Source organism: Gymnodraco acuticeps, unplaced genomic scaffold (genome assembly GCF_902827175.1).
Source record: "Gymnodraco acuticeps unplaced genomic scaffold, fGymAcu1.1, whole genome shotgun sequence".
NCBI lineage: Eukaryota > Metazoa > Chordata > Actinopteri > Perciformes > Bathydraconidae > Gymnodraco > Gymnodraco acuticeps.
Genome location: NW_022990023.1, coordinates 4,709,790 through 4,737,585, shown reverse-complemented (window position 1 = coordinate 4,737,585; position 27,796 = coordinate 4,709,790). Strand labels below are relative to the sequence as shown.

At 40.5% G+C, this 27,796-nt stretch overlaps 1 protein-coding gene across 2 annotated transcripts; it reads right to left on the bottom strand.

Moving 5' to 3' along the window:
- Positions 1 to 95: 95 nt before the first annotated feature.
- top2a (DNA topoisomerase II alpha) lies at positions 96 to 26,813 on the bottom strand. 2 transcript variants are annotated; one of them, XM_034214460.1, is made up of 35 exons: positions 26,631 to 26,813; positions 23,714 to 23,860; positions 23,376 to 23,466; positions 23,216 to 23,279; positions 22,946 to 23,091; positions 22,295 to 22,392; positions 21,995 to 22,207; positions 21,670 to 21,843; positions 20,876 to 20,977; positions 20,646 to 20,783; positions 20,413 to 20,551; positions 19,630 to 19,787; positions 18,742 to 18,867; positions 18,504 to 18,614; positions 18,087 to 18,192; positions 17,849 to 17,958; positions 17,199 to 17,291; positions 16,996 to 17,110; positions 16,785 to 16,906; positions 16,030 to 16,178; positions 15,535 to 15,766; positions 15,267 to 15,401; positions 14,259 to 14,459; positions 11,476 to 11,671; positions 11,255 to 11,346; positions 10,040 to 10,189; positions 9,867 to 9,950; positions 8,374 to 8,571; positions 7,114 to 7,243; positions 2,574 to 2,813; positions 2,222 to 2,396; positions 2,077 to 2,132; positions 1,878 to 1,991; positions 1,110 to 1,381; positions 96 to 577 (listed from the first exon to the last, which is right to left on the bottom strand). In XM_034214460.1, exons 1-35 carry the CDS (start codon positions 26,646 to 26,648, stop codon positions 425 to 427), a joined length of 4,848 nt encoding a protein of 1,615 aa, XP_034070351.1. In that variant the 5' UTR covers positions 26,649 to 26,813; the 3' UTR covers positions 96 to 424. The 2 variants fall into 2 exon arrangements, with proteins under 2 accessions (XP_034070351.1, XP_034070352.1); XM_034214461.1 differs by having other exon boundaries at positions 7,123 to 7,243.
- Between the last annotated feature and the right edge of the window lie 983 nt (positions 26,814 to 27,796).

Sequence of the window (27,796 nt, the reverse complement as noted above, 5' to 3'; positions counted from 1 at the left end):
CTTTCACTTCCTTATGACATTCCAACAGAATACCTCATTTGTACAGACAAATGATAAGTCTGTTAGCAGCAAAGAAGAAACAACACCAAGCAAAATGAACAATCAACACAAACAAGTCAACTTTATTTTTCTAAATGTAAAAAGAACAGCCATTGAAATATTTACAGGACAAGACAACACACAAAGGACTGGATTACAAAAAGTCCATTAAACAACAATTCCATTAAAAAAGACTTTCATACAAGTTCAATGCAGTCAAACGAGTAAGCATGTTTTGTTTCTTTGACAGGATGACACAATAAATGAGATGTTTTAGGGACTGCAGGTATTTTTAAACCAAAAGCAATCCTTCAAGTGAAAGAAAACGTCATATTAATCACACAGCATAAACAGTTTAACTAAGAACCTGTCTTCAATACAAAATCTAAAACTGACTTGAGTCCGAGTCCGAGTCCAGTTTGTAGACGACAGCTTTGCGAGCACGTGCGGGCACCTCTCGCACTGCCGTGGCATCGGGAGACACTGCTTCCTTGTCTGAAATATTGAAGCTCTCGTCCTCGTCCCACCTTTTGGTTTTCTGCAAGAAAAGAGAAAATATTCAGCTTTAATTAAAATATGCCATTCGGGTACCCAATCCCAACTCCACCAGTCTAACATTAAAGGGCCCCATTATGCTCATGTTGTGGTTAATCTTTGTATTTATTGCCTCCACTGGGACATGCCTCCATGCTTTTATGTTCAACAAGCTCTTTATTTTTCTCATACTGCCTGTGCTGCAGCACCTCTTTTCACCCTCTGTCTGAAACCAGAGCCCAGTCTGCTCTGATTGGTTAGCTGGCCGGCTCTGTTGTGATTGGTTAGAGATGTCCCGCGCCTTTGCCAATCACATACAATGTGTTGGAGCACTAGCCAAAATAAGCTAAAGTATTACATAGTGATGTCACAATGTTACGGAAGAAGTAAAGGAGAAAATGTTTAACTATTAAATAAAACAAATCAATGAATAGTTCGAAAAGTGTCAAAGACCTAAAAGAACTAATGAATGAATAAAGATACATCAGGACTTATGTTCAATTAACCCCTAATGACCTTTCAGAGTAGGCACTGACCTTGCTGGCAGTTTTTTTAGCCTTCAGACGTGACATGAGGTCACCGGAGCTGTCGGAGTCGTCGGAGTCATCGCTAAGGACCTGTTTCCTCTTGACAACGGGCTTGGGCTTCGCCTTTACAGCTTTGGCCTTTGCAGCTTTGGCCTTTGCAGCTTTGGCCTCAGCCTCCGAGTCACTGGAGTCAAACGACGGGAAGTTCTTGGCAGCGGTGGTCAATACCGGTTTGGATTTGGTGAGAGAATCCATGATGGATGGCTGCCTCACATCGAGCACTATATCAACAGGAGAAATAACATTGCAGATCGGTTAAAAAGCATTTTTCTTTTAGGCATCATGCACTTTAAGTATCCAATCTATCCAAATGTGCAAACCAGAAATATGACACATGAGGAAAACTAGTGTTGCAAAACTAATTAGTACCATTTAATGAAAAATTAAATAATTATTTTATTGCTATTACACATTTGTACTTAACTTTTGTTAATACAAATATTATTATTCTATTTATTTTATACTTTTAATGCAGTTTTTAACATTTTGATTACAATATTTGATTCTATTTTCTCGTAGACTCATAATGCACATTTTTCTTAAAATTGTTTATTTTAATATTTTTTTCTATTTCAAAATGGAGCAACCGTCCACCAAACTCAACGAATGAAGTATTCTGAAAAGGTTGATAAAACATTCAAAAGTTCACCATGAACCTGTCTTTAAATCTGTGGGACATAAACCACACTGAGTCCTAATTCGGCTGACTCCAAATACCTGGAGACTTCTTTGCGGCCGGCTTCCTGGCAGCAGCAGGTTTCTTCGGGGCGGCTGCTTTGGGTTTACGTTGAACTGGAGCTTTGGGAGCAGGCACTGCATCATCTGATTGAGCTGCAGAGCATCGCAAAGAGAAATGATTAAAACTCTGACCTGGGGCCCGACAGTTCTCCAGCTCACATGTCGTTAATATACTCACAGCTCGACTTGGCCTGAGCTGCTTTAGCTGCCGGTTTGCTTCTTGCCGTTTTCTTCCTGCATCGAAGGGATAAATCCGAGTTAAAGGTAAATTATCGTGACTGAAAAAAACGTCATACATCAAGTTATTTGTCGTTTATACTCACGCAGGTTCTGGAGCTTTTGGAGGAGGGACTGGAGAGTCCACTTCACTATCGGCCATTGGCTCCGGGAGAAAGATTTCATCATCATCACTGATAACGGGTTTGGGTTTAGGAGCACTCTCCTTTCCCACGTCATCAAACTCATCTTCACTGTTGGACATGCTGTACTTCACCGGAGCTTGACAAACAAAAAACAGAAAGGTTTGATTTAGCAATCCTGCTTTGTGAATTTGGGTTAGAAGACACAACATAACAGTTTGAACTAAAACAGCTCATTAGTCTCAGGAAATGCCTTTGATTTAAATAAGATGGAAAAGTGACGTGCAGGGTAATCGCAGTAATATTTGACATTCACCTCTAGATGCGCGACCGACCCTGGGGGCGATATCTCCCTCTGAATCCATTTCATCGTCGGACATATTGTCAAACATGTCGTCCGACGCCTCTTCCGACTCCTCGTCCGACGCCTCTTCCGACCCCTCGTCCGACTCCTCTTCCGACCCCTCGTCCGACTCCTCGTCCGACACGCTCTTCTTGGGCTTCTTCCCCACCGCCTTGAACTGAAGAGTGCTCTGCTTGCCGGTCTTTGAAGCAGCTGAAGAAAAAGGTTTTTTCCTCATCTTTAATAAATTGCAATGCAACTCTTCAAAATAGTTTCAGATATTTAGGGGAAATCTAATAATTCACTGTCGATTGTTTTTGTTGTTCATGCTCAGATATTCCAGCCCCCCCCTCTTGCTAAACTATTGATTGTGGGCTATCCAAAGAAAAGAAAACATATTCAAATACAGCATTGAAGTCTGTTCAGAGTATATACAGGAATCCTGAAGTCAAATGTAAAACCTTTTAAGACCCATACATTTTAAGACCTCATCGCCACTTGGAGTTTTAACCGGTTACCTTGGCGACACACTTTACCTCACATTGACTATATACAGTATTGATTGTCCTTCCTCCTTATCTTCCAACCATTTGGACGCAAACTTGCATTTCCCCATAACGATGTTGTTTAACAACCGGCGTAAACGGACCTTCGCGCTATCAAGCAGTGAGCGTGCGATGTCCTGTTCAGATGACGTCAAACCCAACGGGATGCCATCAATAAACTACACAGAATCACACTACACACCTACGCCATGATTACATTCAGGCAGACTGTAGAATACAACCTCTTTGGACCATTTATATACTTATTGAAAACAAGCTACAAAATGTAATACCGTTTGTCATTGTCTCGCAAAGAATGCAACTTGATATTATTATGCTAGCTCAAGCAGTATGGCACGTAATTACTGCTGTAAAATAGAGATTATCTGTATTTCACAGCACCTGCTTGTAAATCTAAAATCACAAGCAGGTGATAAGATTGAAATACATTAAACTAAATATTTCCCTAAAATGCTTGAGGTCTGTGGAAATACAAATGCTGTTCTCCAGGGGAACCTGTTTTAGGTTTCACTAAACAGCCACGGTTACAACTTCAAAAAGCTCATCATACAGTATTCTTAAAAATGTTGTTTTGGTCATCAATTGTTTATTATAACAAGTTGCAAAGAGTTTAAAATAATTCTAGTTTTACACCACACCTTGTCTGACAGAAAAGTAACTTTTGGTAGGTATATCGGTCTGTTTTTCTCTGCTGTGTCTTCAATATCAGGGTTCATACACTTTCACCAATGATTTTCAATGACCTTCACCAAAAGACGTCATCTTCAATGCGAAACACAAAACCAACATTAGCTCTTAGCACTCAGAGCTCACAGCTCTTCATATCTGTTCAGAAACTAGACAAAAGTTAAACAAGTACAAACCACAGACTGCCTGTGTCATGGCGAATACAGTCGCTGGTTTATTTATGTCTGTATAGGCTGTTGTTGTGAGTGTGGACGGTTGGAGCATATACTGCGTTAGCTTAGCCGATCTCCATTCAGAAAACACGCATTTTAAAAGGTTTTTCGCCTGCCGTCTGTCTGCAGACTTGTCAAAGCATTAATTCATGGTTGTTACTAACCGGTATCAGTATGTTGTTACTTCGGCATCATTTTGAAACGTGTATTACAATTAAATCATGGTCAAATATGTTCATCTTGTTGTAGTTGCCAGCAATTCTCTCACTAGTTTAGCATACTCAGCCCGACTCAGCCCGACTCAGCCCGGTTGTTGGCCCGGAAAGAACCTCGATTTTGGAGAGCCAGAAAAACTGTGAAAAAGTACCCGCTAGCCGGAACTACGCCTAGTGGAAACGCAACCAAAAACGGGCCGGGCACGGCACCCTTAAACAGCGCTGTAGTGGAAATGCGCCATAAAATCTCTCACCAGCAAAATACCTCGACAGTTAAATGCCATTTTACGTTTCATTACTATACGATACAGTATTTATTATCATTATTAGGGGTGTAACGGTTCACAGAAGTCACGGTTCATTTCGTACCTCGGTTTGGGGGTCACGGTTCGGTACAGGTTCAGTACAACAAGAAAAAGCAAAACAAAGCCCCAAATGCATAATTCCAGGTTTGTTGTTATTTCTTTTTGAACAGTAGCACGTTTCAGTTTAAAAATAAGGAACTCTGACATTTTGAATTATTAACTGTATTAAACAGTTAAAAACAAACCACAAACAATACCACTCAGATGCCCAGATTATCTATAATGGCTGATGTCAAACTAAAAGGTTTCATCAAGCTGTAAAACTAAAAACAATGTCTTGACAATATGACATCATAAATAATAAGAAAGTGTTTCAAGAGCGCAAAGTCTTTGAAAAACATATGCCAAAAGATGCCGTTATTTATTTTTGGTCTCTCGGCTCTCATGTCTGTTGGCTAGGGGTGTAACGGTACACGTAACCGTACCGAAATTATTCGGTACGGGCCCTTCGGTTCGGTACAGGTGTGTACCGAAGTGTACCGAACGAATATAACGTTAAACGTAAACAATTGAGAACGTGAATAACTTTTTGGAAGTAATCTCAGGTGCTGCGTCGCAGCATTCAGAGTAATTTGGTCACATTGGGTTCAACATAGAGCGAGCAAGTCATTTCATTGGATGAGAGGCATACTATGAGAGCTGGTCAGAGGGATGCGTTCAAATGTAGTCAGTAATTTGAGGAACTGTCAAAAATTAATGGCGAACGCAGATAAAGTTGAGCTCGAAAATCCTCCAGCATCATTGAAGTCTCCGGTTTGGGAACATTTTGGTTTCGCAGTTACGTACAAGGATGACGGACAAAGACAGGTGGACCGAACCAAAGCTGTTTGTCGGCATTGTTCAACTAACATTGGTTACGCGGCTGGCAATACACCAAACTTGCACACTCTTGAAAAGGCATCACCCGAACGTGAATATCACCGGTACCAAAAGAAAAAAGACTGAAGTGCAAACCCAACTCCCGCTAGCATGTAAGCCTCCACCACTCGCAGAGAGTTCAGACCGAACCAAAGCTATTACAAACACCAAATATCCTTATGTTGCCATGGTAGCAAAGCACTACCTGGCTGTATCTGCTACCTCTGTCCCTAGCGAGGGTTTTCTCCACAGCAGGAGACATTGTTAGTGCCAGCAGATCTGCCCTTTCAGCAAGCAATGTGGACAAGTTCATCTTTCTTTAAACAACATGAAAATACAATGACAAGCAAGTCATAATGTCAAACTGGCTGCTTAGGTGCTAGTACAGTACAGTTCAAATACAGATTATTTCAGTTCATCGAAATGCTGCACCTTAATGTTCATTTTATTATATTTTGTATTTATTTGAGTGAATATTCAGTTTAATAATAATTAAAAACCCAAAACTAATAGTTTATGTTTTGTGAGTACTAGTACAGTAAAGTTCAAATACAGATTATTTCAGTTCATCGAAATGCTGCACCTTAATGTTTATTTTATTATATTTTGTATTTATTTGAGTGAATACATTATTCACAGTTTAATAATAATAATAAAAAAAAAAATATATATGTTTTGTTTTGTGAAAAAAAATGCTGCTGTACCGAAAACGTACCGAACCGAACCGTGACCAAAAAACCGAGGTACGTACCGAACCGAAATGTTTGTGAACCGTTACACCCCTACTGTTGGCTTCGTAAAAACAGCGGGGATAAGCGGTAGAACCTTCCTGTCCCCCTGTATAAGACCCTGTCCTGTATATATACAGTCTATGGGTTGAACTGCTGTTGTCTTTTGCCGGGCTCCGGTGATTGGCAAATCTGGGTGATGCCTTCTGATATGATTTAGCATGTTTGGCGTGTGTACCATTAGCATACCGCACCGCTATCGAACAACGCCAACACACCGTCCTCGTCCGATCCACCACTCGCACTCCATCGTTATTGTAGTCCACAGGGAACCCGAAATGTTCCCACACAGCTGGTTTAAAAGAAGCAGGTGGGTTCTAGCTCCTGTGTGTTATCTGAAATCGCCATACTAACTTTTCTTCTTGTATTTTGTTGTTGCGTTTCTTCTTGTTCTTCATTTGTTGTTTAAGGGCGGCCGGCAAACAGCTTTTAGGTGCAATACCGCCCCCTAGATTATAAATAGTGAAGTGGATACTGCCCTGAATGAGACTTTTTTTCCCACTCGTAAAAAAAAGGCGTATTCGCCGTGTGACTGCATGTGCCGAACCGTGACGGCCGAACCGTGACGAATACCGTTACACCCCTAATCATTATAGTATTACTATTTCGGCGATTAGATCAAATATAAATTATATTTGATGCAACTTTAGTTACATTTCCATGACTTTTCCAAAACCTTGGGAAAAATATTGTTTTCCATAATTTTTCCAGGGCCTGGAATTAGCATTTTGAATTTCCATGACTTTTCCAGGTTTGGAATGACCGTAAGAACCCTGTAATATACAAACTGACTGAATTATAAAATAAAGTGATCAGTGTTACCTTTCTCATCCTTTTCCTTTGGCTGGGTTTTAGTTCTCTTCCTCACTGGTGCAGCCGAGCCGTTGTCCTCGCTTGGCTCTGTGTTCTCTGCATCTTCTCCAAACTCGATCTTCATCACGACGTCTTCGCTCTGAGTTGGGAAGGTAAACACTACCATCATTCAAAGACACACTTGTATCCTGTGATGTCTTTTAAGTCAAAAATACATACCGTGTGTCTGAAAAATGCAAAGAAAACATTTGAAAAGTACTGGAGAAACTGGAAATGTTATGTGAAACAAAACTGATGTCCTATCACCCACTTGCTGTGTTTTGAAAATGTGCTTTACTTAACCCTGTACTAAGACCAAATAAACCGAACTTCATCTGTAAATGGAAGAATCGTAGACCAGGACAGAGAATTTAAAAAGGTCAATCATGGACAAAGTGGCCTAAAGACCCTGATAGTGTGATGTAACCCTGCCTTTGTTAGCCCTACATGCCTAAATATGTATACACGTATGCACATACTGTTGGAGCATCTAAGGCACATGTGTCAAACTCAAGGCCCGGGGGCCAAATAAGGCCCTTGGTGGATTCAATTTCGGTTCGCAGGATAATTTCTAATTACTATTAGATCTGGCCCGCCGGTATATTGCACGCACACCTTCACTCCATCCTGAATTCCTCAGCTCAGAGCCTGAGCCCGAACATTGATGACCTTGCACCCGAGATGAGATGCCAAGTATCTGCTTGAACTATCACAGAGCAGCACACTGAGTTTAATCGATGTTTCCTTCTGCACTTTCTTTCTTGAGACAACAGGGCATGTTTGGTTTTTCTTTGAGGGAAAGTTTTTTTTAAGCTGTTGTTGGCCTGTGGAAAAATGTAATCATAAGAAATTAAGCTGCAGATCGAGCCATAAGAAATGAATGCAACTGATTATTTAATGTTTAATGTTGTTTTTATAGGCAATAGTTTAAGCTTTGTTAGTTCCAGGTTTAATATGTGCAATAAGTTCATTTCAATAAGTTTTGCAATAAACATTGAACCAGTCCGGCCCTCGACTAGTAACGATTTTTTTATTTTGGTCCACTGTGTATTTGAGTTCGACCCCCCTGGTTTAAGAAGATAAATGTGTATACGATTGTAATGTGTGTGTGCAAGTACGTATTGTATAATATTTTCTACGACATCGTAAGCTTTCCTTTTTACCCAGGATGACCCTGTCTGCTTTCATATTGTTTGTCTGTTCATTATTGTTAAAAAAAAAAAAACATACCTTGACTTTTTTGCCCACTTTCCTCAGAACGGCCCTCTTGTTAACGTCAGCCTTCATGGCGGTGGTGATGCGCGGGACGACGCGGCGGCCCTCTGGCGTGGGCAGCGTCTCCTGCTTCACCTTCACCACCTTCGTTCTGCCACCCCCCTTTTTAACAATGGGCATTTCAACATCCTCCTTCTCCTTCTTCTCAACCCTCTGAACCAAAAAAACAAAACAAAAAACATAATCAGTGGTTTAATCCGGAGGGGAATGATTGACAGAGACTAGAATCAATGCTTAATATGCAAATGTATGAACATGTTTTGGCAATATGTCAAAAAGGCAAGTATTTGACCATATTTGACAGAGGAGGTGCTCGCTGGACGTATAGAGAGGCGAAGTCCCTCCCTTTCCAGGGGAGCTCCATGGGACCTTATTTCGGAAAAAGTATGTATTGAAGTTAATGGCGAGAGAGAAGTTATCTTTCGATCCCGTTTGAATTGTGCCACGAATCACACATATGATGTTTGTCAATTTAAAAGATAATTTTGCAAGTAAAGAAAAAAAAATGTTTGCCGTGAAACTGTGAAGACTTTTTTTTGTGAAACCGCTCAATGAACTACATCTCTGGTCTTGCGCAACAACACACGTCACCAAGATGGCCGTCACTACTGTCTTGTCAAAAAGGGATTGACTACCCTCACTATCACCACAATGAAACACGTCCAGAAGAATGTCATGCAAAGCTGCTTGCCTGCCTTCCTTCCTTCGATTCTCCCTAAACTGCCTGATCTTTTTAATGTTCAATGTTAACCATTTGTGCAGATAGCATGAAGTAGAAAAGATCGCTAATGTAGCGTTAGCATGTCTCCGCCGGGGACATCCGGGCTTAAACGGTGCATTATAGAATGATCACACCGGTGTGACAGTACTCTTCGAAGGGTTCACGAATTATGACTACTACTCTTACTGTTTAACATTTTGGGTTACTTAATGTTACTTCATGTAACTTATAAAAATAACAAGGCTAAGGCTGTAATGCTAACTAACGTGCTTGCTACTAGCTAGTTAGCTAACTTGATCCAGCCACTCCTGGTCCTTTCATCCGACGGGAAACGTAAGAATGAGCAAAACCCATTGCTGGTATGATTACAACCTGGTACTAAGCACACAGGCATCTTGTTAAAGTTATCTTAGCTATCTCTTATATTTAGTGGAGGAAAACAGTTATGACATCACTTACTCTGGGATTTGTAGTCTTTCTAGTTGCGTATTTTTCATAGTCTTATATTTCAACAGTTTCACGACAAACTGTGACTTTTTTTTTTACATAAAATTGACAATCATCATATGTGTAATTCGTGACATGATCGAAAGATACGTTTTCTCTCGCCATTGGCTTCAATACATAATGTTTCCGAAATAAGGTCCCATGGTGGTCACCGGAAATTGAGGGACTTTGCTTCTCTATTTAAAAAATAAATAATTTTAAAGTGTATACGAGCCGTTACCTCCAGTTCCTCGCAGAAAGCAGCCAGGTCTTCGTTCCACAGGTCTGATGGACTCTTTTTCTCCAGGGTCTTCAGCTCTGTCAACTATAAGACAGCAAGTTAGGGTCAGAAATGAACAACGGTCACACATTTAAGTGCAAGAGATCAGCAAAACACAGCACAGAATATCACACCTTGTTGTCCCTCTGTTTGCAAAGCTCATCTTTCTTCTCTTTGCTCAGGTACCACATGGGCATGCTCAGCAGGTAGTTGAAGTCCGGCCCGCTGGCGTCCACCACCTCCGCTCCTTCCTCGGCCGGCTCTTCCTCCACAACATCAACATTCTGACAACATGAAAAACAAGTTATTGTATCACGTAGAAGCCAATAACATAATTATGTATATTTGATTTATTTCACATTTAAATAAAGCAATGTTAATTCGGTTAACAATTTGTTTTGTTTTGCCCTTAACATAACAAAAAGTACCTACAAGAATACTGTTAAAGTACCGGATTGATAAGAAGTATCGATAAGAGTAGTGTTAGGGATTAATTTTGTCTTTACTCCTAGACATTTAACCTTATTTTGTGTGTTGACATGTACGACCATCCCTGCTTCTAATCTCCCGTAAGGAATGTGTTGATGCAGTCGTATGTTGATACTAGGTTTTACAGCTTGACCTACAGGGCATAGGGAGGTTTTGCGAGTGTGAGAACGCTAGCTTCTAAGCTCCAGAGATGGGAGAGACATCTCCTGTGTCTGCAGATGTGTTTACGCCCATCCCCAATATGTGGATTTGACTCTCTGTAAACTAGTTAAAAGGTCTACCAAGATGCGAGGCTGATCAGATTTGACATGGCAAACCACCCGTGCAGTCAGAACCTTGGACTGTGTGACTTGTGATGTGAATTTCTCCGGCAGATGCTTGTATTAAATCTCAGTGTTTGACATCAGAACTCCTGCTCGTCCTGTGTCTCCTTCATGAGTCAGTGACTCGCACTGCATTGCTACACAGACGTTTCCTCCACAAGTAGTAGTAGTACCGTTAACCTTAGCGATACCCATCCCTATATATTACACAAGTAAAGTGTTAAGTGAGTGTAATGTTGCTTTACGAATTTCAACACTTGATACTGTCACCTTTATTCCAATTTCAGATACCTGTATTTGCCTAACTGAATTAGTTTTAAGAGAGAAAACATTTGACTAAAATTAAATTTTTCATCAACTAAAAGTTGACTAAAACGTTTTGAGTTTTCGACGACTAAAACTAGACTAAAACTACGAAGGATAGAAATGACTAAAACTAATAACCATTTTCGTCTAAAGACTAAATAAAAAAAATAGCTGCCAAAATGAACACTGGTAGAAGCAGAATATAATCTAGCATCCATGAGTCAGACCTACCTTCTCCTGAGCCTGTTTCCAAGCCTTCACTGGGTCGGAGTCGAAGCCCATCTCCTGCAGCATGCGGATCAGCTCCTTCTTTGGCTTGTTCTCTGTAAATACATCAGCAGTATTCATTATTTTCTGCACAAGTTTGGCTGAACTGATCATGTAAAACTCCATGAATATTACAATTTCAAAGCAGCAGTGGCTTTCAAAAAATAACTTCACAAGCTACTGACCAATGACCAAGGTGCCCTGGATTTTCTCCAGGATGAAGCGGGCCTGGTTGCTGAGTTTAGCGCCTTCAGCTCCCAGCATGCCAACCAACCAGTCCTTTCTCAGCAAATAATACTTCATCCTCAACTCGAAGAAGTCCCGGAGGATTTCCAGTACAGACTCGTACTTCTTCAGGCTGCCCATGTGGTCAAACAGAACCTAAAGAATAAGACATTTGGAAACAGTTTTATTGCAAAGTAGGTTTACACATACAAGGAATGTACCTTAAAAAGGGGACCTATCATGCAAAATGCACTTTTTGATGTCTTTAAACATAAAGATGTGTCCCCGGTGTGTCAGGGAACTCACGCAGCGTGGGAAAATAAAACCCTCTCTTTTCCTCCGTACCCAAATCTCTAAAAACGGGGAACAACGGAGCTGATCCAGATTTGCGTCCGATATGACGTAATATCGGCAATGCGGACCCACGGCCCGATCAGAAACGTTGCTATCAGAAACATATGGTCGGTGTTTACATTAGCATCGCTAACACTCGGAGCTAACCTGTACTGGAGAGCATGTGTGTGAAGAAGCAGGAAATAAAAAGGAACTCACCTTGTGGTATAACCGGCAAGAGAGAAAGCCTTTGAGCTCCAAACTGTTTCAGAGAGAATCCTTGATAATCCATGATATGGCGTTTCATCACGGCAGTATTTAGTTTAGACAGTAGCTGCCGGGTCCCGCATGAGCTCAGCCCCCTTTTTTTTATTTGAATCATTTCTTTTTTTAAAGCTTTATACCCAAAATCAGCACTTTTGAAACAGGAAGTGAAATAGAGGGATATGAGGCATGGCTAGAACGGGTGATCTGTTTGGTATTTTGAGCAAAACACTTCATAGACATGTTTTTTATATATCTGAGACCTATGCCATTGGCTACAAATAGCATGATAGGTGCACACAAAAACAGCTAAAAGAGATAAAAATGTATTATACGTTAAGATATAGAAAATTATTTACATGAAATCAGGATATACACAAAAAAACGACATACAGTGTACTATGATAAAATATAGGGGTGCACCGAATGGGAAATTCTTGGCCGAAACCGATACCGAAAATAGGAAACAGTTGGCCGAAAACCGAATGCCGAAAATGATTAATAGAAATATATATATATATAATGTATACATTTTTTACCAATGTTGTTCAGCTACCTGATTATGGAAATAGACATGATTATGGCAAAACTTCACTTAAATAATAATCACTATTATGGGTCCATAAAACATTTATTCAGCACTTTCTAATGCATACAGTACATTTATATGTCATGTATTATTGCTAAAAAACATGATATCGCAGTCTTAGTGTCGCCAACTCGTTTCTAATATGCAAAGACAACAAATGCGTCTGATGTATTTTCGATCAGACGAGATCTCTCTCCCGTCTGTGTGCGAGGGGGCGGGGCAGTTTACACACACGCAGCTGCTACATGCAGCGGAGCACACTGCGGAGATGGCGGAGAGAACGCGCTCCGAGGTGTGGTTAAACTTTACCCGTCTCGATGTGGAGAATACTTGTTACCATAAGTGCAATAAGAGTTTAGCATGTAAGCACGAGCAATTTGTCTAAACATTTAGCAAAAGTGCACCACATGCAGACGGAGGAATGTACCGGGTTCGACCGTCTTTCTAGCAGCTCTGTAGCCCCATCCACGAGTAACGTTTCCACGTCAGGTGTTATGTATGCTAGCAGCAACACACGGAGTTAACTACATGATACAAACATGGGTTAATGATTAGAGGAAACTGAGTTATTTAGTTTGTTAAAGTTTCAGCTATTCTGTTTACAGTCTGTCATCAGATTATTTAATACGATTTGTTAAAGGCTCAGGGCAATCTCGATGACAAAGGTCAATGTTCCCCCCCCCCTGTGAGCCAGCCGTGAGCATGGTCGCCGCGTCTTTATTACGTCATCACAACAACACGTTAGGTTACCAACGTAAGCCTGTTCTGACATTCGGTGATATTTTTTCGGTGCTAAAAAGCCGAAAGGGCATTTTTAACCATTTTCGGCCGATAATTTTCGGTGGCCGAATATTCGGTGCATCCCTAATAAAATATGTGCAGTATTGTTATGAAAAGTGGAAAGCTGCGCAGATACTAGGAGAGGTAGCTTGTGTACAGATTATTCGGAGGGTTAATACGTATATGAAATAAATAAAAACAAGATATTGTTTGCATCGTGTGCATTAATGTAATGCAAAGAGTCTATTTGAACAGTATGTTTCTTATAAGTATAATTCAACTGAAAAACCAATACAAAAATTAAATTATACATTTAAATAAATAATATCAAAATAATAAATACCAATAAAGAGGATCAACAAATATTTGAGTGCACTTCCACAACCTACTAAACATATATAAATATGATAACTAATGTCACTCACAACCTGTAATGTTTAATTATACTGCTACACGCAGTACTCTTATTTTGGTAACCCCTTATCCGGAAACCGGAAGTAACTAGGAGGCTCCGGCTTGACGAGGTTAGTGAAAGTTGACGGGCAGGATGTATAACGCAAGACAAATTGAGAGCATCATTGCGAAAGCAAATGCAGCAAAACAATCTTTTTATTTCGATTACGTCGATTTCATAATCGTTGCAAGCCAAAATTGTAATCGAGATTAACATGTGATTAATTGCACAGCCCTAGTCTATAGAGCGGCTGAAGGTGTCAGTGGGGGTCCGGGCAAGTAGAAGAAAGAGAGTCTATACATCCTTGTGTGTGTAAATCTTACCATAGAATTGCAGGTGAGGTTGCTCTGGAGCTTGAAGACTTTGTGGAGGCCGGCAGCCTCGGCTTCGATCAGCTTCTCGGGGGTCATCTTGACCAGAAAGCGCACGGTGGTGTCGGTGTGGTACTCCTTGTAGTCAGTGATCAGAGGAGGGACTTTCTCTGTGGCGTTCATCATGGGCTCCAGAACGTTCTCCTTGTAGTTCTACACAACACGGAAGTCCGGGAAATCACAAAGTGGTCTCAAAAAGTTTCATTTGAGTTTCTATTGCAAAACGAAAGTGGTAGGGCTGCTCGATTATGGCAAAAATAATAATCACGATTTACTTTGAAAACATCCATTTGTTGAAAAATATAACAGTTTAACAGTTGATCTGAACTCTAAGTATAATTCAACTGAAAACACAATAAATTAATAAAAAATATATATTACAAAATGTATTAAAAATAATTGTTTTATTTCGATTACGTTGTTTTCGTAATCGTTGCAAGCCAAAATGGTAATCGAGATTAAAATACGATTAATTGCACAGCCCTAGCAAGTGGTGATAAAAGTATTCAGATACTTTACTTCAGTAAAAGTCCTCAATTGAAAATGTTACTCATGACAAAGTATCATAAGCTAAATGTTGTTAAATGTAATACCAATGCAGAACACTTTCATAACATTCTAAATTATTTTAAATAAACATCCTTAAAAAAAAAGTTATTCAAATAATTAGAAAAGCTCTTAAAGGTTTATAAAAAAGGCCAATTAATTGATGGTTAATCTCATATAGAACAAAACATCATTCTAACATTTTAAACGTTGATGTTTTTTATTCGGAAATTATAATTAGAAAAAAGTAACTAGTGCCTTAATCTGTAAAATGTCACTTTGAATTGGAGCAATATCATTTGCCCTTGAACAAATGAACTGAATTTCCTTCCACCACTGTGAACAGCATCAATGCACATGATTGAACATCCTGAACACACTCCTGACAGAAAGGACAAAGCTTTTTGGACTAACCTGAGTCCATGTTTTGATAGGAAGTTCAGAGATCTCGATGGTGGTGGAGTCGATGATGGACACCTCTCCACTGACGAAGTACGAGTTGTCCACCACGTTGTCGATTGTGCCTTTGAAGCCTTTGTAGTTTGGAAGCTATGGGAGAAAAAAAGCACCCTCATCATCAGGAACTTTATACAATGAATATATGATGATAAATGACATCTGGTGTCCTCGGATTTGATCATATAAGACAGTAATGTTCAGGAAGTCATTTGTGCTTCCTCACCATGGGCTGAGGCTCTTCTCCAGCAATCATACGGCGGATGTTGTTGAGGATCTCTCGGACGTTGAAGTTGGGGATCTTGCTGGCCCAACCGGTGCCGATGCCCTCTGCGCCGTTCACCAGCACCATGGGGATGATGGGAATGTACCAATCCGGCTCTACGCGCTGGTTGTCGTCAATGTTGTACTTGAGAAGGTTGTCGTCCGTATTTGGGAAGATGAGGCGAGCCAGAGGGCTGAAAGGACCGAGAGGGGGGGGGGGAATCTTTGAGTTTTCTTTTTCGGTATATTGAATTGTTACAAGCTGGCTCTTTTTGTAACAAACGGAAAGAATATTTAAACAAAAGTTGCCAAAAACAATGGCATAAACGGTACAAAACATCTGAGAAGCTGAGTTTGCCTACATCTCAGAAATTCATAGATGTAGGCAAACTGAAAAACTCCATATTCTCAAATGTGTAGCTTCAGACATTTTGTAGTTTGTAGCGAGGATGCTGACCTGAGCATGGTGAAGATGTATCGAGGGCTGGCAGAGTCCTTGCCTCCGTGCAACCTGGTTCCAAACTGACCCATCGGCTGCAGCATGTTCAAGTTGTTGCTTCCCACAAAGTTCTGAGCCAACCCAACAATGGTCATCATCAGAGAGATCTGAAAAATGGAAAGTAAATCAACAATATTATGCAAAATGCTTAACATAGCTCCTCACGTTGGTACAATATTAATTTGCTATTAGGAGGTGCCTTTGCATTTATTTCACTGCAAATTAATTCAACCATAAATCTGGTTAAGTCTTGCCTTAAGTTAGACTGAAGCACACTTTTGTGCATCAGTCAATACATTTAAAAACAGAGTTCATTCCCAGATCAAATGTACTTTAATGGGTCGTATACATATTGTTTTCAGTGATTTAATTGTTGTGTTAAATGTCTCTTTACTTGTTTTAATATTTGGAGCAAATGGAGCTGCTGCAATGCAAAACAAATATAATATCACAATAAAGTGTCATCATATGGTCAATGAGACATTTGAAGGCAATAGACATACAATAGAACAATTCATTTAAAAAAAGATTATGTCTTTTAAAAAAGGGGGAAAATATTGTTTTAACAACATAATAAAAAGCAGTAGAGTGACATTAACAGGCTAATCCAGAAACTGGAAAGACAAAGAGAGAAAGCTTCATGGAAAGTGAGAAGAAATGATTGTTGTAGGCATATGTGGGAAATAAACATATCAAGTGTAGTTTAATCTCACCTCTCCATGGTGATAGGCTGACATCTCAGCCACCGATCCGGCCAGCTGAGCCACCTTCACCTCACGCTTGTCGTTCCTCTTGAAGCAGCAGAACAGCACCTTCCTCTGGCCGGGTTTCAGACCTGACACGCAAATGGAAACACACATTAAACCCCTCTCACAGCTTGTCTTAAGATTTACAAAATGTTCTCGGTGATGGCGGTTAACGCACCGTCCACCAGGCACGGGAGGGACCTCTCATTGTCAGAGTTGGAGAAAAGCACCAGCTCCTTGTTGACAAAGTCGTTGTAAGAGAGGGACTTGGTGTTCTGACCGTACAGGAAGTCCTGTGAAAAACAACAATAAAAAGGTTGTAGAAATTTGATAGAAAAACGGGATCATTTCAATCAAGTTCACTGAATTTTGGGACAGTACCTCAGGCAGGTTGTGAGCTTTGCGCTGGCGCCGGTCCAACATGAAGTTGGTCAGCCACACTTTCCTCTCCTCAATTTTTTTCTTGCTAAAGGCCTGGAAAAGAAAAAAGGGAAAAGAACAGTTATTACCGTAAGATCCGAGTTTTTATCGCTTGAAATAACGAACAAGGGCATCCATCCCTCTGTTGGAGGGGCAAAGGAGTCTGGTGGGATTCTTTTCGCCGCCAGCAAAGCGTGTTCCTGTGACGGAAAGTGTACTGCCGGCGAGCCTTGGCGGGGGGTGCTAGTGGAGCATGCGGGTGAACTGCGAGCGCCGGAGCCTCGCAGCGGCGCTACTGAGGCTCCGTGGTAAACTGTGGTAACATGAAGAGCCGTTTAGGAGCCGGCTCTTCTTAGTGAGCCGAGCCAAATGATCCATCACTAATACGTAAAGAGATAGTATCTATAAGGGACGGCTCAATTAAAAATTCAAGTCACTTGACACACCCCTCTTTTTTGCTACTGTAGTATAGGTCTATATCTCTGTTGCTGCAGTATGTTAGTCTTTTATAGAACATCTTAATTTATCCAGAATATTTTCTATTGTGTATTATTGTGGATATACGTCTATTCTACTGTGGATATGTTTATATTTGCCGGGTGGCATCTTACAAGGGTGATAGCTTCATCGTCTGCAGGTCCGCCGTACTTGAACGGGATGCGATGTTTCTGCATATCCGAGAAGTACTCCTTGGCTTCCTGCGATGTGCTGGTACCCAAACCTGGAGGGGCAAAAGGCAAAAAAAGGTTAGATTATGAAAAAACACAAGGCTATATCCGAGACATTTCCCAGGTATGAAGGGTTGCTTACTTGGTTTCTGAACTACCAACCAGGTGTTTTATAACAAACCTTTGTAGTATTTTGTTCTCCAAGATTTGAGGTTGGTCTTCGTGTCCTTCCATGCATTGTATTCAGGGATACTGTAGAAAGAGAGGTGCTCCTTCTTGTGCGACACCTGAAAAGGGGGAAATAAAATAAATCCACAAACATATCTCTTGTTCTTTTTCTTGTCGTTAAAATGGTCAAATGTCTTTGACAAAGAAATAATCAAATAAGGATTGACCATGAAAGATTCTGTGGTTTTGACACCAGATGGCGGTGTTGTTTTAAATTCAGGGAGACAAGAGAAAACGTAGAGACCTCTCAGGGCCTAGAAATGACATTTACTTTGACATTGTATGCTTTGTCCCGAAATCTTCTAGCTAGTTTCCATAATAAATAAAATAACTCCGCCTAAATAGTGTGTTTTAGAGTGAGACTATGTACCTTGATGATGGGGGTGATGAACTCTTCCAGGAAGTTGTGGCGCAGCAGAGACGGCCAGTTATGGTGGATGAAGTTGATCAAAAGGCCCTTGATGTGGGAGCCATCTTGATCCTGCCAAAGCAACACAGTAGAGTCATTAATGTGACCAGTAGAGCTGAAGATAAATACCATTTGAGCTTGGCACTGTATCTAAATTGAAACGGTGAAAAGCAACATGATTAAAAAAATGAATACAAACCTGATCTGTCATGATCATGATCTTGCCATAGCGCAGAGTCTTGAGGGATTCTGGGTCGCTGTAGTTCTTCTTGTACTGAAGGCCGAGGATCTTAATGACGCTGTTGATCTCATTGTTCTCCATGATCTGAGGAGGAAAACCAAAAGGTAAACACAACATACAGATTCCTTCAGTAAACATTCATTAGGACTGCACCAATAGTCAAAACGTTATTAATGTGTTAAAATTAGGGATGGGTACCGAGCCCCGGTATTAAAGGGGCCCCGGGGCTGAATTATTAAAGACCGTGGTACCGTTAAGCTCCGACGTTATCGGTCTTTTTATCGGTACTGGAGACATGTCAAAAATATATGTCATATGTGTTATTGCTACACAAACATCATATTGCAGTTTTAGCGTCGCCAACTCCGTTTCTAATACGCAAAAAGACTGTAAAATCTAAGGAACATTTAGAACATAAAACATTTGCGATTAACTATTTTAATTGACTGACAGCCCTAGTTTTTATATGTTTCTAGTTATTGTGCTCTTTATTTTGTTTTTAATTATTATTTTACTCCTATCGTGTTGTTTTATATTTGTTCCCTGCACAGCATTTTGGTCAACTGAGGTGGTTTTAAATGTGCAATATAGATAAATAAAGATTGAAAGTTACAACCGGCCCTTTGAGTGCAAGCATAATGCTGATGTGGCCCAAGATGAAATTGAGTTTGACACAACAGGTAAGGTATCCTGGCCTTCAAATCATATTCTAGACTCAAAAAAAGGAGAAAGGTTGGTAAAGATCCTTTAAAAGAAAAATAATTGCAATTATTTTTGTTCCTCCAGATCGTGCAGCCCCATCTTCAAAACGACATGGCATGATGAGCAGAATGATAGTGGGTGTACCTGCTTGAGCGTGGCCTCCCGGACGTTGAGCATTTTTCCTCTGAGAGGGAAGACGCCATATCGGTCCCTGCCGACAACCCCAAGCCCGGACACAGCCAATGTCTTGGCCGAGTCTCCCTCAGTGAGGATCAGCGTGCAGCCGATGGAGTTCTTCCCACCTGCAAGACAACATGGTTACTGCAGGATGAGGGCAGCTCAGTTGTTAGGAAGTAACTGATAGATTAAAGCTTCATTCATAACGTGGACATTCAAAATCAACATTTGCATACTGAACAGCCTTTTCTTGGCATATCTATGTATTCTGTTAAAACCAGGCTGGTCTGCACAGATTCAGGTAAAGTTAAGGGTACAATAATATTATATTAGTTATACTTTTTGTATAAGATTCCAGTGGTAGTAGTAAACAGTAGGGCTGCACGATATATCGTGGGCTTGGACTGTGAGCCGTAGGGTCGCCGGTTCAAGTCACCGACCAGACCTAAATATGGAGTGTGGACTGCTACTTGGAGAGGTCCCAGTTCACCCCCTGCCCTGCCGTGGTGCCCTTGAGCAAGGCACCGGACACCCCCCCACTCCCATTGCTCCCCGGGCGCTGTACAAAAGCTGCCCACTGCTCCTAGTACTAGAGTCCTGGTACTAGGATGGGTTAAATGCAAAGAACACATTTCACTGTGTGTGCTGAGTGCTCTGCATGTGTGACCATTAAAGAGGGTTTCATCCCTCCCATGCTATTACTTGTGAGGTTATTCTGTATAGAAAAAAGATTTGTGAGCTATGAAATACCTGCGTCATTGGCGTCGTCCAGTTTAGGCACCCCTTTGATTTTGGTGTGTTTAACACTCGAGCATTTCTTGTTGAGCTGATTCTGAGCCTTGAACTTCACCCAGTTCATGATACTCTCCACAATCCCACAGGATGTGGCCTGTGGATAACAGAAGATGAAGAGGAAATTGTGATTTTGGAATGATTACACTTGTCTGAGTAAGAATGCAATGTCAGCGGTTCTTCATTGGCACCTCTTTAATGAATTGTGCACTGAGAGGACAGACGGATCCAAAAGTCTTCTGCTGCAGTGTCATGTTCTCTTTGGTCTGAGAGTCAAAGGTGGGGTTCTCAATCAGGCAATTGACAAACAGCCATAAGTGGTTCTTCACCTGGATGGAGAGAAGTAGGGTGAATTCAGTATCAGAGAATATTTCTAATATTTTCTACTCTATTGTTTTTATTACTGCTCCAACAACTTTACCTGGAAAGGCTTGACGACCACCCCGGCTTTATTCTTCTTCTTCACCACATCAATGAGCTTGGCGACCACCTGGTCAGCCACATAGTCGACGTGCCTCCCTCCCTGAGGTCCAAAGGACAAACACAAGATCCCATTTTCAGAATAAATGACATCAATCTTAATCCTAGTGACACAAAGTGGACTGGGAGAGAAGCCAAACATGTACTTTGCTGCCAAAGAGCCTGGTCTACTGGTTCAGTCAGCCTTCAAATGCCTCATAGCTGTTTCAAGATGTTCATTTAATCAGGGCTAAGTAATCAAGATGATAAATGATCAAAAGTGAAGTTGATTTTTCAATGTAGCAAGTCCCGGGGAATCACAAGTAGTGATTTGAGCGTCCCTGATAAAAATGTGTTGGATACATTATAGTGTTAAACATGTATTGGGTGTTATGCATTACATTTAAACAAGAATAAGAAAATCAACCTTTCTATCAACTATTTATGATTAAATCAATATTTTGAAATACAACTATCTTTTTAAGATCCTTCAAAATGTAAATGCTTGGGGTTTCTTCAGGTGTATTGCAGGCCGTACGGCATTTCGCCACATTGTATTTTTAAGTTGGTTAAACAATTTGCAGGGGATTCTTTTCCAATACTTAACTTGTGTTCAAAGAGTATCTGAATACATCACTGAACTACTTCAAACAATTGTAATATTGGATTCACAACTCACACTTCATCAATCACTCTGTTACATAGATACTTGTACAATAAATACACAATTGAAGATCTAATATTCTGTGACGTTACCTTGGTGGTGGCAATGCTGTTGGTGAAGCTGACTTGCTGGAAACCTTTCTCACTCATGGTGAGGCAGACCTCCCAGCGGTCGTTGACGATTTCGTGGACCACGGTGAGGGGATTGCCGACCTCGTCCAGCTTGTCCTTCAGATACATGTCCACGTAGCTACGGAAGCCTGTAAGCTGAAGTCAAAGAAAGTTTTTATCACAAGACGTATTCCCTAAAGGGTTATACAATAATCACTTAAATAGTTATTGTATGATGTACTTTTCTCATTATTAAACGTAAAATGTTGTGCTATGGATTGAGCTTCAAAGTAACACGGTAACTTACTGGGATCTTCTTGCCGTTGAGGACCACACGGACACCTTTGGAGGCTCCAGCGATGTCGTACGCCCTCCTGGTCATCAGAGCCACCGTGTCTTTGTCCAGGGTGCTCATTTTAAACTTGGCCAGGTCTGGCGTGAAGGTGATGCAAGTGAACTCATCTCCCCCAAAGGGTGTGATGTTAGAATCCCCTGTCCTGCTCATGTTGTCATACCAAGTCTGTGGGAAGCATTACCATCATGTAAACATTTTCCTTTACATGTTAGTGATTACACAACTGTAAAAGCTGGTTAACATGCCCCATACCTGCTTGAAATTCTTCTTTGACTCTTTACAGGCAGTCTCCACAGTGAACTTGGTGCTAAAGATGTTGCAAAGCTTAGCACCATATCCATTGCGTCCACCTAAAGAAATATAATTGTATGAAGATGTGGGTTAGGACAAAAAAAAGGATGTAGCTTGATTTTATGTCACCGTACATGTGGCATTAAAATTACATTTCTGTTTGAGGTGCATACTTAGTCAAACCTCTGTTATGAAATACTTTTGATAAAACGGTAGTTATGCAAACTATTCTCTTACAATGGAGTCGAAATAATATATATATTTAAAGACTAATGATTAGACAAGTCTTTTAGGGGATTTTGTTTCATTATCAGTTCCAAATGAAAAGTTGAACTATTAAAGTTTTGTTAAAAACATGTTTTATCATTTAACTGCGTGTTGATAACTGCTTGTCGGACTCAAATGCATGGTTGAATGTAGAACTGTTCACAACAACAACAATACATCTCTGCAATTTAATTGGTGAGATCGATGTTATTGTAAACAAAAGTAGGGGCCACAACTAGAGACATTAAACGCAGGTTGATCAAACTCTGCATTTTTCTTGAAATACACTAAACGTTTTATTGTGCACTTGAATCAAAACAAATAAGTCTTCAGAATATATCTCACCAGTGACTTTCTTCTCGTCGTCATTATAGTTACTGGAGGTGAGGAGCTGTCCAAAGATGAGAGCCGGCACAAAGACCTTCTCCACCTTGTGCTGCACCACAGGAATACCCTTCCCATTATTCCACACACTGATGGTGTTGTTTTCACTATAAAAAGGAAAAACATACATAAACATTTGATCATGTTCTTTAGTGACACCAATGAAGGCAATATAGCTGGATATGAGCAGTGCTATTTGACGATGGTTGTTCAATATCATATATTACTCACACATCAATGTTGATCTTGATACAGTTCATACTCTTGTCCCTCTGCTTGTTGTCAGCTGCGTTTACTAGAGAGATAATTGGGGGAAAACATGCTTATACATGCGTTGCTAATGATAATTGACGTTGTACTTCATCTAAAGCTTTAATGGCTTTTTACTCACCAAGGATCTCGTCAAAAATCTTGTAAAGCCCAGGCACAAATGTCACATCACGGGAGTTCAGTCCCAGCACCTCATCATACACCCACAATTGCTAAAGAAGGAAGTCAAATAGTCACTACAAAGATCACGCATGCATTTGTATAATGTGAACAATGAATGCTTTGTCCTTCCAAAAAACATCCTGCAGTGAGCACAAATTGTCTTAAAAACATATCTTAAAAAGTACATCCTCACATCAGCTCCTGTGACATTTACCCAGGGACTCGGAATCAATACAAGGTTTATTTAGAGAAGTCACCCATTTCAAAAGACACGGACATTTCTGTGCGACCTCTTACTTGGGTGACAGGCTCCACAGAGCCGATGTAGGAGTCCGGTCGAAGTAAAATGTGCTCCAACTGGGTCTTCTTCTGATAGATCCTCTCCACTGACATCCGCTTATCATCTTTTTTTGTCTTGTTAAGCGGCTTGTTTTCAAGGAAGTTCTGTAGGGGAAGACACAAAGTTATCTCTTACATGAATTTCTTGCAATGCAGTAAAGACAGCAGGAAGAGTTGGTTACAAAAAATAAGGAACATCTGCAATATCACTTGATCAAACAGTTGTCCAATCACTTGAATATCGAGTTTATTCCAAGACAGAAGAAAACATAAAACAATTTTGGTAAGATATTTTCTACTGACAAAATGTAAATAGGAAGTGCAGTCTACAAAAACTCCTAGAAAAGACTAGGGTCTGATTTCAATGACCAAGTCCGGCAGTGGCTCAGGCAGTAGGGGATTGGACTGTGAGCCGTAGGGTTGCCGGTTCAAGTCCCCGACCAGACCTAAAAATGGAGTGTGGACTGCTACTTGAAGAGGTCCCAGTCAGGGCTCGAGCTTAAGGACGTCCCGTCGTCGGAAAAAATAGTGTCGGGGAGGATACAAAATAATTTTGGGACGAGTTAAAATAAAAATACCCTGCTAACTCTACTACAAATGGCGATGAAAATGACACCGACTGCACGTTTTGTGTAGCACATTAAACCTCCTTGTCAACATAAACACACAAGCACAAAACATTTAGAAACCTGCGAAATACACACATGTAGCTACAGCTGTGCCGGGTCTAGCTATGTACTGAGTGTGTATTTCGCGGGTTGAGTGATGTACAATGGCATTCCGCGGAGGAATTCTGAAATGTTTTACCGTTACATCACAAATACGCACAGCAGAACCAAACCCTGGAGCACCGGCCTCTTTATTTACTTACTCCTCTTCATCCCCTATGGGTAATAAGGCTGAGATGAGAACTCTCCATCGTATTTAGTCCTTAGCAATATGCTGCGCCTCTCCTCATGTAGGGATGGGTACCAAGCCCCGGTATTAAACGGGCCGGAATTATTAAAGACAGTGGTAACGTTAAGCTCCAACGTTATCGGACTTTTTATCGGTGCTGGAGACATTTAAAAAATATATGTTATATGTATTATTGCTACATACACATTATATCGCAGTTTTAGTTTCACCAACTCCGTTTCTAATATGCAATAAGACTACAACATGCGTCTATGATGTATTTTCGAGCTTTCCAATCCAGACGAGATCTCTCTCTCCCGTCTGTGTGCGAGGGGGCGGGCAGTTCGTAAAGGTCTCCTGACTGTGTTACAGACTGTCATCCTGGTTAGTGGTTACTCTGGGTTCTGTCTTCAGGACAGTGTTGAATTGTTTTGTTAATCGGATGGGACTTGATTGGATTTAATATTAGAGTAATTTTCTCGTTTGTGTTTGTTTAAATATATTTGGCCTTTGTTTATGTGATTGAATGATTTACTCAAATAAAAAGGTTGATGAATTATCATCTAATGATTTGTATGATGTTTTATTTATGTTAAAGGTCACTTTGAATGATTTTAACTAATGATAATGTAGAAAAACTAACATTTTAAATTCGGGACGGCCCACATTAATTTCGGGATGGCTTAGATTGTATTTCGGGACGGTTCCGGGAGGATGGGGAAAAAAGTTAGTCGAGAGCCCTGGTCCCAGTTCACCTCCTGCCCTGCCGCCCTTGAGCAAGGCACCGGGCAAGCCCCTTCCCCCATTGCTCCCCGGGCTGTGCAATAGCTGCCCACTGCTCCTAGTACTAGGTTGCGGTCGGATAATACAAAAATCAGCTCCGAGCGTCTATCCCTATTGTCTATTCCTTGACCTCTGAGTGAAACGTCACGGGGTTAAGGGATAGTGGATAGGACAAAAGGACTTGGGAGAAGAGACTGCGGTACTTTAGAGAATCCGACCATTCACACATCTTTTAAAAATTGAACAAACACCACACAGCTCAGTAAAGATGCTTAATAAGCACCGTAACTTTCCGGTCATAATCGGTTGTTTCCGTGAACGGCCGACTGTTGTGTGACGGCAAATTATGCTGCGGCTGCAATGCATTGTGGGGCAGCATTTTCTCCTCTCCGTTAGGGCGGTCCAGCTGTTCCTAAGCTAAAGGAGGTTATAAAGGAAGTTTGAAACCTCCTTTCCTTTAGAGAATTCGTACGGCACTTATCATGGCTGCCACTGAGAGACTTCTGGGTCATTTCAATCCGTTAGGAAGGTTCCCAAACTAAATAGACTATTCGACTTCAGCCCTAGACTCCTGGTACTAGGATGGGTTAAAAGCAGAGAACAAATTTCATTGTGAGTGCTGTGTGCTCTGCATGTGTGACCATTAAAGAGGGTTTCATCTCTCCCAATATTATTATATAATGTGCTGACTTTGAAAGAGGGCAGATAGAGATGATTGGTTGTATACACTTTTCATTTATTCCAAAAGCAAAAATGAAGCCCTCAACATGTATTTTAATTTAAAACCATATTGTCACATTCTACGTCACGTTACCCGGGGACTTTCGAGCAGATTAACGGTCTTCTACATATGTGTCAACATCTTGATTAAAGTATCGCTTATCGCCTGTTTTAGCTATAGTTAAGAGATGCATTGTAGCGTTAGCATTACCCTAAATTAAACCTGACCGGATACTAAATGTTATAATGTATTTGCCAACATCACATTTGATGTCGTGCCATGCGTTTTGGAGGGTGTTACTATGTTCTCACAGGGGCACATCGACAATTATTCTTTTGTCGAATGATATCAAAGACGATAATGCTAAACAAGGTTAGCTAGCTTACTGTAACCGTTGCAAAGAAGTTTCACTGAGCCAACGTTAGCTTAGCAGCTAACTAGTTTCAAAGCTAATAAAGAATTTAGTACATTTACCTTCAGTGGTTGAGCCATTCTTCTTTTTTTACTGATACCCCCTCGTACGCAGAATAACTTTTAAAACCTTGTTAATAAGTAACTGCTGAGTCCTGGAACTAACTGCCTGCTGGCTTCAGCACAAACACATATCCTCGTCTAATGAAGACTCCAGTTTGAAAATTGGGGGAAACCTTTCCCGCCCGCTACATTAGCCAATCAAAAGGAAGGCCGCCTGACGTCCACCTCCAATAAGAAGAGCACAATCCTCTTTTTCAAGGAACAACCAATCACCGCCAGCTGAAGAGGCTTAAGCCCGCCTTCGTTGTGTCACGTGTGTGTCACGGCGAATCAGCTTCCTAAGATATAGAAGAATAGAATGTTTGCTGAGAACACATTTGCAGAAGTTTTATGTATCATACAATCACAAAATGTCATCTAAAAACTGGATCATGATTAAATAACAACAGAAACATCAACCCAAAAAAAGTGGGCTAAAGAATGCTTTTACAAAAAATAATAAAGATTAACTTATTACTAAAAAAAATGTCACTTTAATGACATGTCTATATTCATGCACATATTTATTTAAAGAATGATCACTCAGTGTATGAACAGTGATTTGTTATTTATTCTTTTTGTTGTAGGCTACTGCAACACACTAAAAATAGACCATGATATTAGAGTGCTGACTGTGAACTTTAAAGGTGTTAGGGGATGATTATTGGGTGAGCTGTGTTGGAATCAGAGCCCATCTACCCTCGGGGGGTATGTGTAAAAAGGGCTACACTTCACTGGATATTGATTTAAATTAAACCTGAAAGTCTGCACTATTGCCTCATAAACCTGGTTTCAGTTGTGCACACTGCACACATGTGCTTAACATATAATGTAGCCTCATATCTTAAACAAATATTTGTTGTGGCAAAACTGACCCTTTTGTCTTTTAAAAGTTTTAATTGAGTATTATTAACAACCGCTCTTTCATTAAAGAGCTTCTCAACAGTATTTTAGGTTAAATATATTCAGGTAAGGCGTCAAGTCTCCATTTTATTATGGAACAGATCATAAAAAGCTTGTTCACTAATAAGGTGTATTAATGGTCACCAAAGTATAGGCCTGTCTTTATTAAAGAAATATCACACTTTGAAAGCTTCAACATTTTTCTTTGAAGCTTTATATGCTAG